This window comes from Myotis daubentonii, chromosome 3 (assembly GCF_963259705.1).
Source record: "Myotis daubentonii chromosome 3, mMyoDau2.1, whole genome shotgun sequence".
NCBI classification, from domain to species: Eukaryota; Metazoa; Chordata; class Mammalia; order Chiroptera; family Vespertilionidae; genus Myotis; species Myotis daubentonii.
Window position 1 is genome coordinate 200,570,985 of NC_081842.1, and position 18,340 is coordinate 200,589,324.

General features: G+C 45.7%; 1 protein-coding gene and 1 non-coding gene across 26 annotated transcripts in view; both read left to right on the top strand.

The window, feature by feature from the left end:
- Nucleotides 1–16,537, top strand: part of PUM1 (pumilio RNA binding family member 1) — a 128,327-nt gene extending 111,790 nt beyond the window's left edge. For all 25 annotated transcript variants that reach the window (XM_059690443.1, XM_059690457.1, XM_059690451.1 and 22 more), the window contains 5 exons: nt 143–280; nt 5,981–6,106; nt 7,350–7,471; nt 10,555–10,747; nt 14,702–16,537. In XM_059690443.1, coding sequence (XP_059546426.1) covers nt 143–280; nt 5,981–6,106; nt 7,350–7,471; nt 10,555–10,747; nt 14,702–14,833 — 711 coding nt within the window. In that variant the 3' untranslated portion in view covers nt 14,834–16,537. The remainder of the gene's footprint in view (nt 1–142; nt 281–5,980; nt 6,107–7,349; nt 7,472–10,554; nt 10,748–14,701) is intronic.
- On the top strand, nt 11,856–11,940 carry LOC132232142 (small nucleolar RNA SNORD103/SNORD85). The gene has a single exon (XR_009452289.1). It is a non-coding gene; the product is annotated as a small nucleolar RNA SNORD103/SNORD85 (small nucleolar RNA).
- Nucleotides 16,538–18,340: the final 1,803 nt, after the last annotated feature.

Below are 18,340 nucleotides of genomic sequence, written 5' to 3' on the forward strand. Positions count from 1 at the left end.
GTGCCGTCCCTAAGCTGTTCCACTTTCATTATCATGGTTCTCTCCCTCTTCAGTGCTTTTGTGTTTGGTAAGGAGAACATTGATTGTCCAGCTGTTTGCTTGCTGTGATTCTGGTGGTGCTTTCTTTCCCTGTCTCCAATAGAATGAGATGGTTCGGGAACTAGATGGCCACGTCCTGAAGTGTGTGAAAGACCAGAATGGCAATCACGTGGTTCAGAAATGCATTGAATGTGTGCAGCCTCAGTCTTTGCAGTTTATTATTGATGCATTTAAGGGTCAGGTAAGTGACTTGGGAAAGAAATAAGGGAACAAATTAATGTGGTATTTCCACTCTGGGCTGAGAACAGGATAGGATTTTTGGCGTGTTCTCAAGTGCTCCAGTAAATTGCAGCTCTGTTCACTTGTGTCAGGTGCCTAGCTCTGTGTACCCAAGTCTCTTTCTTCCTTTAAGTATCTGTGGATCTTCTGTCATTACTGCAGATGTCTGCTCATGTTGGGATGAGTTAGTCATCAGAGTTGTTAAAGGTAAATCTCATATTTGAAGAATAGATTTTTCCTTTGGTTAAGTACTATTTATGTTGATATTAAAAAGTTTTGATCACATTTTAAAAAACAAGGTGTTTCCTGCTTAATTTTGGGGAGGATGGGATGGTGATCAGATTTATTTGAACTGTATTAAGTGACAATAGCTTCAAATTTTTCTGAGTTAACTGTATGTCATAAGAGCCTATATGTGCCTCCACCCCATTTTTTTTAATGCAGTGGACAGTTTAAAAATATATATTTTTAATTGATTTTAGAGACGGGGGTGAAGGGAGGAAGAGAGACAGGAGAGGGGAGAGAAACATTGATCGGCTTCCTCCTGCACACCCCCTATTGAGGATTGAGCTTGAAACCCAGGCATCTGCCCTCACCAGGAATGGAACTGGTGACCCTTAAAAAAAAAACCCACAAAACCTTGTTTACTTACTCAACAGCCTATATAATAAAGAGGTAATATGCAAATTGACCATCACACCCTCGTACAAGATGGCCACCACAAGATGGCCTGCAGGGGAAGGCAGTTGGGGGGTGTGGGGAGACCAGGCCTGAGGGGCAGTTAGGGGTGACCAGGCCAGCAGGGTAGAGCAGTTGCGGGGGGGACCAGGCCGGCAGGGGACAGCAGTTGGGGGCGACAAGGCCAGCAGGGTAGGGCAGATGGGGACAATTGGGCTGGCAGGGAAGAAGTTAGGCATCCATCTGGCTGACAGGGGAGTGGTTAGGGGGTTATCAGGCTGGCAGGCAGGAGCGGTTAGGGGCAATCAAGCAGACAGGCAGATGAGCGGTTGGGAGCTAGCAGTCCCGGATTGTGAGAGGGATGTCCAACTACCCTGTGGGATCGGGCCTAAACCGGCAGTCGGACATCCCCTGAGGGGTCACAGATTGGAGAGGATGCAGACTGGGCTGAGGACACACACACACACACACACACACATACACACACACACACACACCAGTGCATGAATTTTATGCACTGGGCCTCTAGTTATATTATATAACTGGAGTAAACTGTAGAAGCCTACAGTATTATAAGGAAACTAGGGGCCCGGTGCACGAAATTCGTGCACTGGGTGTGTGTGGGGAGGGGAGTGTCCCTCAGCCCAGCCTGCCCCCTCTCACATACTGGGAACCCTCAGGCGTTGACCCCCATCACCCTCCAATCGCAGGATCGGCCCCTTGCCCAGGCCTGACGCCTCCGCCAGAGGTCTCAGGCTTGGACAGGGGACCCCCATCTCCCCCTGATCACTGGCTCTGGCCCCCGCCCAGGCCTGAGGCCTCTGGCCCAGGAAACATGCCTGGGCAGGGGACCCCCATCTCCCTCTGATCGCTTGCTCCACCCCCCGCCCAAGCCTGACGCCTCTGACCCAGGCTTCAGGCCTGGGCAAGGGGACCATCATATCCCCCCAATCCCTGGCTCAGCCCCCCACCCAGGCCTGATGCCTCGGCCAGAGGAGTTGACCCTCATCACCCTCCGATCACCAATCACCGGATCGGCCCCTTGACCAGGCCTGAGGCCTCCGGCAGAGGTGTCAGGCCTGGGCAGGGGACCCCCAGCTCCCCGCGGTTGCAGGCTCCGCCCCTTGCCCAGGCCTCACGCCTCTGGCCTAGGCGTCCAGCTCAGGCAGCGGGGACCCGCAGCTGCAGCGGCCCCGCGATCGTGGGCTCCGCTTTAGGCCCAGGCAAGGGACCCCTAGCTCCCGGGACTGCCAGCTTCGACCGTGCCCAGCTCCCATCGCTGGCTCCACCCCTACTTCCTGCTATCACTGGCCAGGGCGGAAAAGGCACCCGATTCTTCGATCATGGCTGGGGGGCAGGGCAAAGGCGGCCCCAGGGCCGCCTTTGCCCTGCCCCCCAGCTCTTAGCTCCCCCCTGGGTTTCCGATCACTGTCAGTGGCAGGGGGCTTCTTCCTGCTTTCCCTTTCGCCTCCCTGCATTGTGCCTACATATGCAAATTAACCGCCATCTTGTTGGCAGTTAACTGCCAATCTTAGTTGGCAGTTAACTGCCAATCATAGTTGGCAGTTAATTTGCATATAGCCCTGATTAGCCTATGAAAAGGGTATCGTCGTACGCCAATTACCATTTTTCTCTTTTATTAGATAGGATATTTAAAACATAATGTTGAGTGAAATAAGTTGTTTCCGACTGTTTGTGTTTATCATATTTATAACATTATAATTGTTCATACAGTATACCATTAAAGTATTTAGTTTTGCACATGAAGCTACATACATAAAATCTACACTAATAAAAGACAAACATGCAAATTGACCATACCTTTGCTACGCCTTAAGCCATGCCCACCAGCCAATTAGAGCGACTATATGCAAATTAACCCAACCAAGATGGTGGCTGGCAGCCATGGAGCTGGAGCAAGCAGGAGGCTTGGTTACCCCAATGACGGAGGAAGCCAAGCTTCCCGCCTGCTGCGGCAGGCTCTGAGCTCCAAAGCAACAAAGTTTCAATTATAGAAGGTAAATAAACCCCAGATACTTGCTTTCAGCCAGCTGTGGCCACAGAGCTGGAGTGAGCAGGAGTGGGTTGCCCCTGGTGATGGAGAAAGCCAAGTTTCCCTCCCGCCCTCCCTGGCCGGCTCTGAGTTCCTCTCAAGGCTACAAAGTTTCAATTATAGAAGGTAAATAAATCTCAGAATAAAAAAGAAAAAGAGAGGCTGGGAGCTTCTGTCGTCGGGGGGGCTTGGCCAGCCTGAAAATGGCCCTCAGCCCCTCACCCAGGCTGGCCAAACCTTCATGGGGTGAGGGTTCCCACTGTGGGGGGCTTGACCAGCCTGCAAACAGCCATCAGCCCCTCACCCAGGCTGGCCAGGCACCCCAGTGGGGACCCCCACCCTGAAGGGGGTGTGACCAGCCTGAAAACAGCCATCAGCCCCTCACCCAGGCTGAGCAGGCATCCCAGTGGGACCCCCACCCATGCACCTGGCCTCTATCCTATATAATAAAAGGGTAATATGCAAACTGACCCTAACAGCAGAAAGACTGGGAATGACTGGTCACTGTGACACAAACTGACCACCAGGGGGCAGATGCTCAATGCAGGAGCTGCTCCCTGGTGGTCAGTGCACTCCCACAGGGGTAGCTCTGCTCAGCCACAAGCCAGGCTGACTGCTGCCAGTACAGTGGTTGTGGTGGGAGCCTCTCCCGCCTCCTCAGCATCGCTAAGGATGTCCGACTGCAGCTTAGGCCTGCTCCCCGCTGGCAAGTGGACATCCCCCGAGGGCTTCCGGGCTGCCAGAGGGATGTCTGACTGCCAGCTTGGGCCCTACCCCCCCCCCCCCCCATGGAGCGGGCCTAAGCCAGCAGGTGGACACCCTCTCAGGGGTCCCAGACTGCAAGGGGGCACAGGCCAGGCTGATGGACCCCCCCCTGCACAAATTTTTGTGCACTGGGTCTCTAGTCATATATAAAGCACTTAGTGCAGTGACTGGCAGTAAACATTTAATAAGTGTTAGCTGTTGTTACTGTTCTTACAATTATTGTCATGATTCTTTTTCTTTCTTTTTTTTTTTTTTAATATATTTTATTGATTTTTTTTTTACAGAGAGGAAGAGAGAGAGATAGTTAGAAACATCGATGAGAGAGAAACACCGATCAGCTGCCTCCTGAACATCTCCCACTGGGAATGTGCCCGCAACCCAGGTACATGCCCTTGACTGGAATCGAACCTGGGACCTTTCAGTCCGCAGGCCGATGCTCTATCCACTGAGCCAAACCGGTTTCGGCATGATTCTTTTTCTTAAAAAATATTTTTATTGATTTTAGAGAGGAAGGGAAAGGGAGAAAGAAATACCAATGAGAGAAAATCCATTGATTTGCTGCCTCCTGGCCACCTCCTACTGGGGATTGAGCTTGCAACCCAAGCATGTGTCCTTGACTGGAATCAAGCCAGGGACCCTTCAGTTCACAGGCCGACGCTCTATCCACTGAGCTAAACTAGCTAGGACTCATTATTCTTTTTATATTTTCTATTTTTATTGATTTCAGAGGGGAAGGAAAAGGGAGAGAGACAGAAACATCAATGATGGGAATCATTGATTGGCTTTCTCCTGTAAACCACCTACTGGGGTGGGAGCCTGAAACCTGGGCATGTGTCCCAACCAGGAATTGAACTATGACTTCCTGGTTCATAGGTCGACACTTAACCACTGACCCACACTAGACAGCCTATACTTGTTTTTAAAATCCTCACAATGAAGATATTTTTTCTTTAGAGAATGTGGGGGAGGGGTGTGTGTGGGAGAGAGGGAGGGAGGGATTGGTTGCCACTCGCATTCGCCCCAACTGGGGCCAGAGATCAAATCTGCAACCCAGGTTCGTGCCCTTGACCAGGAATAGAACTGCGACCCTTTGGTTTACTGGCCAACACTCTTAACCACTAAGCCACACCAGTAGGACAGTTGTCATTATGCTTGACTAGAGGCCCGGTGCATGAAATTTGTGCACTCAGTAGGGGGGGCGGCCCCCTCAGCCCTGCACCCTTTCACAGTCTGGAAGTCCTTGGGGGATATCCAACTGATGGCTTAGGCCCGCTCCCCCTAGGCCTAAGCCAGCAGTTGGACATGCTTAGTGCTGCTGCGGAGGCGAGAGAGGCTACCGCCACCGCCGCTGTGCTCATCAGCTGTGAGCCCAGCTTTTGGCTGAGCAGTGCTCCCCCTGTGGGAGCGCACTGACCACCAGGGGGCGGCCCCTGCATCGAGCATCTGTCCCCTGGTGATCAGTGTCCGTCATAGCGACCAGTCGTTCTGCTGTTTGGTTGATTTGCATATTAAACTTTTATTATATAGGATAACAGATCTGAGGTGCAAGTTTGGCTAGGAAGGGCAGAATTGAGATAGGACACCTGAAGCCTGTGTCTTATCTTGCACCAGACCCAATAAAAAAGCTTTACACCCCAGTTTGATTCAGAACATTACTTTGTGATTATGTGAAAGCACTTAAGATTTGATTGCAGACCTTTTTCTGTTTGTTGTTGTGTGTTTTTTTCTTTGTTTTTTGCCTCTGTCCTTTGACACAGTGAACTCTTAACTAAGTGTTTTTCATGATCTTGACTGATTCTGCTCTTTTCTAGTCTTCTTGGAAAAGTATTTTTCATCTCTGAATTTATGTATGTGTGATTTCCTAGAGTAGTTAAGAAATGGGTTTCCATATACACCTTATTATTTTAGAGAGAACTTAATGTAATATTTATAATTGGGCTTTTGAATCAGACTAGGACATCATATCCTGGCTCTATCATTTACTGTCTGTATGCCTGCACATCATGTAGACTTAAAGGGTCTTCGATTTTCTCATCTGTATGCAGAGAATATATTCATGATTGTCTCTCAAGGTCATGGAGAAGATTAGTGGGATTATGTATATTAATATGAAGCATTAAAAGACGCAGCTGTCAGTTTTGGCTTTCTTATGTTTGTCTGCCCTAGGTATTTGCTTTGTCCACGCATCCTTACGGTTGCCGAGTGATTCAACGGATCCTGGAGCACTGCCTCCCTGACCAGACACTGCCTATCTTAGAGGAGCTGCACCAGCACACCGAGCAACTTGTGCAGGTAGTGGAGTTGCCAGTAGAGTAACTGCAAACACCTGGGGGCTCGTGCAGGCCCAGAGCTTGTGTGTTTTCTCAGCACAGGTATCCGTTCCAGTAAAGGTTAATGTTAATGTGTTTAAAATGCCCACTGAAGCTTTGGGCAGGTTTTCATTTATACCAGCCTGCTTATTGTTTTGTGAATATGGGTAGTGACTAGAGCCTGGCCTTGGAGCAAAGAGGATGTGCCTGCCAGAGCTCTGCTTTGGACTCACTAGCTATGTCATCATGGGCAGGTCATTTAATTTGTCTGGGTCTGTTTCATCGTTTAAAACAAACTAAGTGGATTAATTGATTTCTTTCTAGCTTTGATACTTTGTCTTTCATCTACCACTAAAAATTTCTTCCACATCATACTAACCATTTGTCCATTTTCGTGTAGAATGTTATACTGAAGAAATTTTTTTTTTAAAGCCATAATTTGTTTCTATTTAAAATTTCAAGAGACTTTAAAAAGGCTCAAAGGCCCAAAGATGTCCTGGAGCAGTTTTTTTTGTTTTGTAGGGTTTTTTTGGTGAGAAGTATGATATTGTAAATTATTAATTAGTCCTTGTAGAAGAATTTGAAAGTGCAGAAAGCAGCAACAAAAGAAAAGAAATGATCCATAATCCTACCATCCAGAAGCAAACACATGTGGCATTGGCCATTAAAAAAAATACTACTTGTATGTTCTTAATTTTTTACATCTTACAAATAAATATTTTTGCCTCTAGAATTGCTTGCACACATTCATTCTCTCAAAGATCTTCCACTTTAGATAAATGAGTAAATATATTTGTAATATTATTTAATCAGGCATTGTCTGTTTTGTTGGACATAAGCTTTGTTTCCAGTTTTTCGTTGTACATAGGTACAGTGAAATTTGTACTTTTTTTATTCTTACCTCCCTAGCCCCCTGCCACCGCCTTTTTTTTCCTCCAGTCTTGAGGAGGCTTGCTTTTTTGTAGATAATATTTTATGAAGAACCCAACTAGATCTTTTGGGCATAAAAATATTAGAAATATTCTATTGTGTAATAGTGATGTATTCCTATTTTGTGATCATAGGAAAATTGTCATTACCTATTTAAAAATTCTTATGTGTTCATTAGTATTCAGGCAAGCCATCATAATGCTACAGGAAAATAGGTTGATTAGATGTAAGGATTTTGGTAATCCACTGAACTCATTTCTATATGAATTTTATTTCTTTTGCTGTTTCTCAAACAGGATCAATATGGAAATTATGTAATCCAACATGTATTGGAGCATGGTCGTCCTGAGGATAAAAGTAAAATTGTAGCAGAAATTCGAGGCAATGTACTCGTATTGAGTCAGCACAAATTTGCAAGGTACGGGCTTTGAATTACAGTAGACAGTTTTTTAGAAGAGAGGATTAAATAGTATTTTAGGTCTAGAGAGAAAAATAATTTTCATTCTTTTAAAAAAATGTTTATTTTTCTTAAAGTATGCATAGTTTAATTAAAACATTAGATTGTTCGATTATAAAGTATAAAACATAAAAAGTCCTGTAGTGGGCTCCTCATTTCCTTAGTCAGCCCATAATATAAGTTTTGTTCTTTGGTAAACAACTTTCATTAACTTATTTGTTCAGAATTGTGACATGTTCTTTACTCAGTTTCCTCTTTCGCACCTGCATTACGAGGCCGTATATCGTATCTGTGTATAGGCCTTTGTATTCTTAGAATCTCTTTCTCATTCTTCATATTGCCAGCTCAAGAATAAAATGCACTAGTCATTCCCAGGTTGTGAAAGATGTCTAAATACTTTATAAGTAGCAGGGGTTGGAGAAGAAATCTATGGCCCTCCAGTGGCTTAGTAGTATGGTCTTCTAAATAGAATTTACGTTTGCTGCCATACACATAACATAGTAGTTCATATTTTTCTTCTCTGGTTTTTAGGATAAATTTCAAGGCACATGTGACGTAATCTTGATGTTTTTAAATGGCTTATTTTTAGTTTGTAAAAATCTTATACCATTATAGCATGGAAAATACAGAAAAGAAATAAAGAGTCATTGTCTCAATAGCCTAACCCTATTAGGGACATCTCTTAGAGCTTGTGTTACCCCCTCCACCCCCCCGAACTTCCCCCATAGGGATCGGAATCTCTTAGGTCTCTAATTTGGGTCACTGTCCTATTTACTTTTTTGTTTATTGTATTTAATATCACCCTTGGATATAGCATAGTGTTAATATCACAATAGCCTTGTGTTCAGATAAGGACCGAGCAGCTATTGTGGGCACTGCTGTCCCACAGATAATAATTATAAGTTATGGACAAAATGCCAAAAAAACTATGAAGGCATTAGAGAATAAACAAGAGCAGGCAGAATGGAGGGTGGGAGTGGGACTGTTGATACTTGGAAGCAGGTAATTGCACTGAGGAAATTGCCCTTCCCCCATTTAATTTTTTTTTTTTTTTTTACTATATTAAGATATAATTGACATACAACAATGTGCAACTTTGAGGTGTATAATGTGTTGGTTTGATACATTTATATATTGCACTATAACTACAGTTGCATTAGCTAGCACCTTAATGTCACATTAAGACATTATGTTGAGAACCATTATGATCTAGTCTCTTAGCAGCTTTGAAGTTTATAATACAGTATTGTTGACTATAATCAGGAAATTTCCTGTTTTTATTGGCCTTTATCCTGTAGGCCCTTCCAAGTCTGCTCCATGCTGGGCTCCTAAATTGGGATGGAAAATCTCTAGAATTCCCAGAAGGCAGAGTTTGGGGCACTCATGTCAGTAGAACTGACAAAAAATGACAGGGAAGAAATCTGGAAAGGAAGAGAACCATGGAGGAGGTGGGGAGGCCTATATTTAAATTTCCCAAGTATCTGGTTGACTCTCAAATCACATTTGCATGGGATACACTCTAGGCAGCCCAATGAAGGCTAAAAGAAATAAACTGAGAGTTCACCTGCTGCCTACTGTGTGGGAGAAGTTTGCAGTTTGAGTTTAGTCAACTTAACTCCACTAAAAAAAAAAAAAAGGAGTTGGAGGAGTAATATTCTTTGGAGAAACATAACAGAACTCAGTTTCTACAGGATATCATCGTCTATGTCTAGATAATAGGAAAATGTGACCTGTACTCAACAAAAGCGAAAAAACAGAAAATGAAAGAGCAAAACAACACACCACCACCCAGATCTTGGAGTTAGCAGAGGCGGGTTATAAAGTAGCTAGTATCCTTACAGTCAAGGATGTAATAAAATTCCCTATATAGACTTAAGAGCAAATTAGAGATACCGGAAGAAAGAGCCATTAAAATGGAGAACAGATCAATAGGAATACACCAAAAAATAGGCTAGTGGCTTTCTTCCATTTTTGGTGACTCAGGGTACAAAGTAAATTTTTCATTGACTTTGCATGCACAGGCACACACACGTAACTGAAGCTGTTTTGTCTGTGGTTGAGCCTGATGCTTACTATTCTGTTTTCATTTTTTGAAATAAAGCTGTTCACAAATCACTAAGTTGATTTTAGCCCCACAAATGGTCTGGGAACCATAGTTTCAGAAATACTAGAATAAACTTTAAAGACTGAAACAATATCTATTATGTATTAAGGTGGAAGCCAAATGGGATCCCATAGTGGTAGCTGATTACCTGCTTGCGTTGCAGCCAGAATGACTGCCCTGTCCCCAACCCAGTTTGCAGAAGGTCAAGTTTTTCTATGTCGCTGTATCAGATGGGAGAGGCTGTTGTCTTAATTAGACTTGATAGGTTAACTCGCCAGATATGATACATTTCTTCATTCAATATGTCTGTTGAGCCTCTCTTAACACATTGCGGACGGAGCACGAGAATTCTCGCTTCATATTACACAGTGTTTTACAAAGTATCATACTTTAAAAATATATTAGCTTCTAAGAACACGTAATAAACTACTTCAAAATACAGTGGATATTTAATTTTAAAGTGTGCCTTTAACATTTATGTAAAACGTTTTTTGTACTCGTTCAATAGAAACTTAACCTGGCCACTGGTAAAGCTAGCAATAAAACTACATGTCCGCATGTGTGAAGTACCAAGCAGAGCTTGGCACTAGGTATATAGACATGAGTAAGACTTGTTTCTGGCTTCATAAGCCCACAGGGGTGGAGACAGAATTTGATTCATGTTGAGATTACGCTCATTAACCGGTTCAGCTATTAACCAGTCTTGTGAACCTGTGTTCAAGTTCCTTCACTTACCTGGGCTTCTTACCCTCGGTTGGCCTCGGCCATGGTTCACATTGGAAGCCACAGATGGCAAAGGTGGAGAGTCTCAGAGCCAAGCAGTTGATGAATTCATCTTCTAAAAATGTTAAGATCTTTTGCTGCTTATTCTGAGGTCAGGGCAGAGGCCAGACAAGCACTAGGTCCCTGAAGTGATGTTCCTGGATTTGTCTCGTTACAGCAATGTTGTGGAAAAGTGTGTCACTCATGCCTCCCGTACGGAGCGTGCTGTGCTCATCGATGAGGTCTGCACCATGAACGACGGTCCCCACAGTGCCTTATACACCATGATGAAGGACCAGTATGCCAACTACGTGGTCCAGAAGATGATCGATGTGGCAGAGCCAGCCCAGCGGAAGATAGTCATGCATAAGGTAGGGAGGTGGGCAGATCCCAGAGAGGAAATGTGTAAGGCCTTGGGTTCTTCGTGTTTCTGAAATGCAGAGGAGGGTGGACATCTTGCTTCTTTTTGCAGACTTTGTCACTAAGCTCTGTCTCATGCTGTGCTTTTTCCTTTATCTGAAGGGGCCATTGTCCCATGTTTGCAACCCCTCCTTTATCAATTGCTCACTGTTGTGAAAGAGTCTTAAACTCATTCCTTGAGAGGGATTCCCCTCCCTGATTTTAGGCCAAGCTTTTATCCATTTGCTCCCGAGAGACCAGCTTCTCAGTCCAACAAATCAGTCTGCCTGCCTCATTTCCTTTCTCCCTCCTTTCTTATTCATTCACCCACCACCATTTACCGACCGAGTGCCTGCCCAGTGCAGTGGCTGGCCTGGCACACTGACCTGATGCCCACTTTGTGCCAGACACCAGCACAGAGATGACCAAGGTGATCCCTGCCCTCAGAGCACAGTGGGGAAGAGCGATGGGAAGCAGTGGTGAGAGCACGTGCCCCGAGTCTTGGAAGGAAGGCTTTTTTTAAAAAAAAATCCTCACCTGAGGATATTTTTTTAAATTGATTTTTAGAGAGAGTGGAAGGGGAAGAGGGGAGAGCGCGAGAGAGGGAGAGAGAAACAATGATATGAGAGAGATACATTGCTTGGTTGCCTCCCGCATGCACCCTGATTGGGACTGAGGATTGAACCTGCAACCTAAGGACGTGTCCTTGGCTGGGGATCGAACCCGCAATTCTTTGGTATTTATACTCTAACCACTGAGAAACACTGGCCAGGGCTGAAGAAAGGCTTTGCATGAGGAGAAGTCCACGCTAAAGAGGAGTCAGACAGGGAAAGAGAACAGGGACAGATCAAAAGCGCTGGGTACTGTGAGTGGGAGCTGACCAGGAAAGCACCTGCAGAGGCCAGTGATTCAGGAACAGTCAGAGCAGGTCCATCCAGCCCCACAGAGACCACAGGGCTCAGGCAGCCAGATTAACCCCCAGGTAGGTGTGCTGCCAGCCTTGGGGTGCTTCTCATCTGAACCCTCAGCCTTTGGGCTTTGAACTCACTCAGCCCTTCTCAGTGGGAGGGGATGCCTTGGTCTGGCAGTGATGAGCCACTTGCCCTCACTGAGAGCAAAGTTCAGTGACGAGAATCTTTGTTATGGACTCGAGTTCTGAGCCAGACGAAGCACCTGCCACCTCCAGTTCAAAGCAGAGCAAAACAAAACACTGCATTGGTGTTGGTGATGGCAATTGAAGGCTGGGGGAGTCCAAAGTCCTTGTGGAGTGAGGCTCCTAGAAATGTGGGTCAGGGGGCTGGTGAAGGCGGAATATAGGAAACATGCAGAAATGTAGAGCACGTCCACTCACCCACAGAGACTCATGAAGCACATTCTCCATAGCAAGCCCTCCTCCAGCGGGGCTGCTCTGTGGTGAGAACGACAGTGTTTGCTCACGTGGTGCTGCAGGGGAATTCTGGGGAGGCTGTGTGACAGTGTGGAAAGGTGCCTCTTCTAACGTGGGGGCACAGAGATGGTTCCCCAAGAGAGTGACTTTTTAAAAAAAAAAAATTTTTTTACTGATTTTTTACAGAGAGGAAAGGAGAGGGATAGAGAGTTAGAAACATCAATCAGCTGCCTCCTGTACACCCCCTACTGGGGATGTGCCCGCAACCAAGGTACATGCCCTTGACCAGAATCGAACCTGGGACCCTTGAGTCCGCAGGCTGACGCTCTATCCACTGAGCCAAACCAGTTAGGGCAAGAGAGTGACATTTGAATAATGTCACTTTCCAGGCTGAGGGAACCTGGGTTGTGAAGGTTTGAAAGCCGGAGATAAGACAGTATATTCACGTAGTAGAGCAAGTTCATTAGGGCAGGACTGTGGTGCCAAAGTCACATTTACATTTCAAATCATTGTCCTGGCTGGGGAGTAAGTGGAGCATGGGAAGCTGAGGAGGCAGTGAGGAGACTGGATGGGAAGCTGTTGAAATAGTGAAGCCAAGAGCCAATCAAACCTATGTCTCCCAAACTAACAGGTATAAAGCTTCCTGGACATCTGAGCTTCCCCAGAGTTTCCAAAGTCCTAACTCGAGCCCCTGGAGCTCTGGCGGGGCCGCCAGGAACACAGTGGAGGCCGAGTGCAGGGTGGACGTTCTAAGTGATCAGTGTGGGGTATGTAGTGGGCCAGCACTTGCACATTGACAGCAGTTCAGAACGCATGAAGGCCAATAGCAGAAGCCGCAGATCTGCGCCACAGATCCTCAGTCTAGAAGAGGTTAGCTAACAAAGCTAAACAACAACAGGATTTTCTAAAAAACCAAAAAAGTTAAGCCAAGAGATGGTGGTGGCTTTGGAATTGAAGAGAAGTGGATAGAATGCGGGTTGGCAGTTAAATTGGATGAGGAAGTTGAGAGAGGAGGATGAGTGCCAAGAATCTAAAAATCTAAGAGGTTTTAGCTCTTTCACTGCTAAGCCCTAACCTTTGTAGCAAGAGGAAGCTTTGGGAATGGAGCAGGTGCTTACTCTTCACCCCTCATTAAATCAAGTACAAATAGGTTCCATAATATGACACATGTGCGTACACATGGGTGGTTAGTGTTTTTGTCCTGATAAGAGAGGTGTAAAGGTTGAGTGGCTGAACTCATTGGCCATCCCATCCCAGGGAGAGCAAGGGGGTTGAATTTCAAATACTAATGACAAAAGCATTAGCACGCACACAGTCCTCACTACAACCCAAATGAAAGTGAAGCATTATAGATTTTTTTTTTTTTTACAGGTGAATTTAGGGATGTTAGATAGATGTCTAGGTTGCACAGCTCAGAATTCAAGCCAAGGACTATTATGAATAAGTTTCCCTCGTAGGCTTCTCGGTGAGAATGCCGTAGCTGCTATAGGTCTGTCTCCTCTGTGGGCTGTAGAAGTGGTTTCAGGAGCCACTTGACCCTTCCTTGCTTTGAGGACACAGATAGAGAGACAAACAGTTGTCCTCGTGGGACTCTCAGTCTGGAGAGCTTGTCTAGAGTATTTGAGAACGCAAGTGCGAGTGGGATGCAGATGCGTGTGCGAGGATGGGTGGTCCAGCAAGTGGTTGTGAACACACTGTGTGACAGGCTGAAACTGACGTGTGTAGGAAATTCCATGAGCTCACAGAAGAGGAATGGTGGTTCCAGAGAGGCAGTGTCTGTCTGGTTGTCTGGGATGCACAGTAATTCTCCACGTGGATCTGCCCAGGGCGGGGAGAACAGAGGAGAATGCTGAGAGAGCTGAGCCCAGCTGGGCTTGCGGAGGTGAAGGATGAGACTGGCGCGGTAGGCAGTGCCATGAGAGCACAGTGCGGAGAAAAAGAAGTTCTGGAGAAGCCAGATAGTTGGGCTCCAATATCTGTGCCATCCCTTGTTAGCCGTTGGACTTTGGGTGAGTGACTTCACCACTAGGCCTTCATCTTTTTCATCCATAAAACGGAGATAATCACACCTCCCTTAGGAGGCTTACATGAACCAGCCTGGCTCATGTGAGTCATTTTCTTTGTCAGTAGTACCTTTCTGTGATCCTCTGTGAACTGGAGGTCAGGTTTAGGTGGTGAGCTTAGGACCCATGGTCCCTGAAAGTCCCCTCTCAGAAGGGCCGAGGGCGTGCCTTGGGAAGGCTCTGTGCAGTGGGCAGTGTGATTGTCAGTGAGAATGTCCTTTCTCCACATGCTGTCCTCGGAGTGAGTGGTCCGTGGCTCTTCAGTCTCCAAAGCCCTCACGTCCTGCATCAGTGCTCAGGATAGGTGCTGACTCTCCTGTGATGGGTCAGTAGGGTCCTAGAATTCGGTGCTTTGGCTGCACCAGTGAGAGGAATTGCTGTGGCCTGGCATTTGCAGCGCCCAGAAGCATGCTGGGAGCATGCATGCCCAACTCTGTTTTCAGGCCAGAGTGACGCAAACTGTGCTTCCTCCTCAGATCCGGCCCCACATCGCGACTCTTCGGAAGTACACCTATGGCAAGCACATCCTGGCCAAGCTGGAGAAGTACTACATGAAGAATGGCGTTGACTTAGGGCCCATCTGTGGCCCCCCTAATGGTATTATCTGAGGCAGTGTCAGCCCTGTCCCCTCATTCCCACTGACCTCACTGGCCCACTGGCGAATCTAGCCAGCAACCAGAAATGTTCTAATGTAGAATCTGGAATGGTAAATGGTTGTGCCAGGATTACCCTCCAAAAAAAGGAATCAAATCCACAAGTGGAAAAGCCTTTGTAAATTTGTTTAATTTTATTACACATAACATGTACTAATTATTTTTTTTAATTGACTAATTGCCCTGTTGTTTTACTGGTGTATAGGATACTTGTACATAGGTAACCAATGTACATGGGAGGCCACATATTTTGTTCAATGCTGTATCTATATTCCACATGTGGAAACTTTCAGGGTGGTTGGTTTAACAAAAAAATTAAAAAACACAGAAAAAAGGTTTTTAACTCATTTGCCTTGCTGGCAAGTTTTGCAAATAGCTCTTCCCCACCTCCTCATTTTAGTAAAAAACAAAAACAAACAAAAAAACCTGGGAAGTTTGAATTTTAGTTAAATGAGCCCATACTGGCATTTAACACTGTTTATAAAAAATATATATATATATATATATATATAAAATGAAAATTGTTTCAGAGTTGCTAAAGCTTCATTTTATGACATTAAGTTTATGAAACGTCTAAAATTGCCTTTTTTGGAGACTATTATGCTGAAGAAGATGGTGTAGTCCGTTTTGTGATGAGGAGACATGAACTCCCAGAATGTCTTTCAAGGCCGGGCGGGTGTAATTCTTTACTGCCTGTTGGATTTTTCTTTTAACATTGAAAGGCAAAATCTTGATTATTTAGCATGAGAAAAAAAATCCAACTCTGCTTTTGGTCTTGCTTCTATAAATATATAGTGTATACTTGGTGTAGACTTTGCATATATACAAATTTGTAGTATTTTCTTGTTTTGATGTCTAATCTGTATCTATAATGTATCCTAGTAGTCGAACATACTTTTGATTGTACAATTGTACATTTGTATACCTGTAATGTAAATGTGGAGAAGTTTGAATCAACATAAACACGTTTTTTGGTAAGAAAAGAGAATTAGCCAGCCCTGTGCATTCAGTGTATATTCACACCTTTTATGGTCGTAGCACATAGTGTTGTATATTGTAAATTGTAATTTCAACCAGAAGTAAATTTTTTCTTTTGAAGGAATAAATGTTCTTTATACAGCCTAGTTATATGTTTAAAAAGAAAAAAAAATAGCTTGGTTTTATTTGTCATCTAGTCAGACTGTAGCGAGATCCTTTCTAAATGTTACTTAAGATGATTCAGTTCACGGTAGTGTTTTTTTAATCCTAAAAAGTAATGTTTTGCTTATTTTGTGACAGTCAAAAGGACGTGCAAAGTTTGGCCCTGCCCCAGCTTTCCTTACAATCAGAGCCCTCTCACCTTGTAAAGTGTGAACTGCCCTTCCTTTTTGTACAGAAGATGAACTGTATTTTGCATTTTGTCTACTTGTAAGTGAATGTAACATACTGTCAAATTTCCTTGTTTGAATATAGAATTGTAACACTACACGGTGTACATTTCCAGAGCCTTGTGTATATTTCCAATGAACTTTTTTGCAAGCACACTTGTAACCATATGTGTATAATTAACAAACCTGTGTATGCTTATGCCTGGGCAACTATTTTTTGTAACTCTTGTGTAGATTGTCTCTAAACAATGTGTGATCTTTATTTTGAAAAATACAGAACTTTGGAATCTGAGTTTGTGCTGTACCTTTTTTCTCTAATATAGTCCCCAGGACAGCCCTTTCGTTGTTTGTGCCTTTCTTCCTGCTTGTTTTGTTTTTTGTTTGGTGAGGGGACAGGAGTGGGAGGGAAAGAGACTTGAAATAGGGACAGGATATCAAACTTGTTCTTGAGCCCAGTTTGACCCGAAGATGTTGGGGTAGCCTGTTGAGTGCTTTCAAAATCAAGACGCTCCACATTAATCCAGCTTTCCAGCTTCTACTGAACACTCAGAGTACTCGCCTCCCTGGGCCCGAGTCTGCACACCCATCCGGGAAGCTTCGTCAGAAAGCCTGTGCCCTGCAGTTTGCCCTGTTCCCTCTGGTGAGCATCACTGCTTCTTCCTGGCCTCGGCAGCACTTGTGAGTCCAGGGTCTAGATTAAGATGCAGTCAATTACAAATGTCACACAACCGAGTTAAATGTTGGGGCACCTGCTTTTCTGAGGCGGGTTCTGTAGGTGAGGCATCTGGATGGCTGCCCAGGCTGTCCAGGTCTCCCCTCCCTGAGCCCCTTTCCCCTCTGGGCTGCTCCCGTCCTCACTCTGCCCACCACGCCCACATGCTGAGGCCGGCCCAGGATGGCCTAGTGTCCTAGCTTGCTCATCTTATCCTCCAATTGGGGACCTCTTCCAGCTCTTGGTATAGGAGGCTCTGGGTCACTAAGGTGGCTGTCACCATGTCTAAGGGTGCCCACCTTCCCTTCTCTAACTGCCACTGAAACATGGGTCTGTGTTGGCAATTACAGGACCAGGGAGGCTGGGTGGGAGCCCCATAGCCTCATGTCTGCAAGTGGAGCCTCAGGGTGGCAGCTGGAGATCACTGTGTGGTCCCCTCCCAAGGGCAAGGGAGGGTCACTAACGCCTGAGGTGCCAGGAATAAATGGAGGCTAAAGGAAGCTGAGGTCTTCCCCCAGCCTTCTGCTGAGGCAGCAGTGGGCCCACCCGAGAGCATGCTGGGGCATTGCCGACTGTGGCTCTGGAATCAGACTGGCTTCCCATGCGCATCCCACCCACCTCTCACTGTGTGCCCTTGGCAAGTGCACTCATCTTCAACCAGATTCCTTGCTGGAAATGGGCTGAAGGTGAAAACGGGCGAAGTGGCTCTCAGAGCACGTAGTGGAAAGTCGTGGCTGCTAAGCAGTGGTTTTCCTAGGCCTGTGCAGAAGCAGTTAGGGGCTTGGGTTTCTTCCCATTTGCCTCCTGCCTGGGACCTCGGGAGAGCCCGTTCGAGCTGTTTCCTCTAAGATTGCAGCGACGCCTCCCCGAGCTGTGGTGGGACAGAGTTGTTAGTAAATGCCACTGCCTGGCGCATAGTAGGCACTCAGGGGTTGGTTTTCTTTTCCACCGGGACTGCTTATACATAACATGGTTTTTTGTTTGTTTTTTAAAAAAATCTCCTTAATACTCTTACATTTGATGAAATGTTTCATTTCTGTGGGGTTTTCTAGTGGTAACAAAGCAAGATACTCGCTCAGAAATGGGAGCACCCCCGTGGCCCCTCCTGTTTGAAGCCTGTGTCTTGGAAGCCTGGGGAGGCTTTTCAGCCGGACAAATAGAGGGTGTGATTTGAAGGGCCTTTTATCGCCTGGGTCATCTTTCTGAGGCCGTTTCCCTCTCTGCGAAATGAGGGAGGTAAGTGGTAGCACCCATGCGAAAGTTTGGTTGTGAGGATGAAATCATGTCCAGCGCAGCACCCGCACACGTGTAATACATTTATCACCGTTCACCGTCAGCACCAGGTTGTGGTGAGCAACACAATCCTTGTCCCTGATGTAAAGA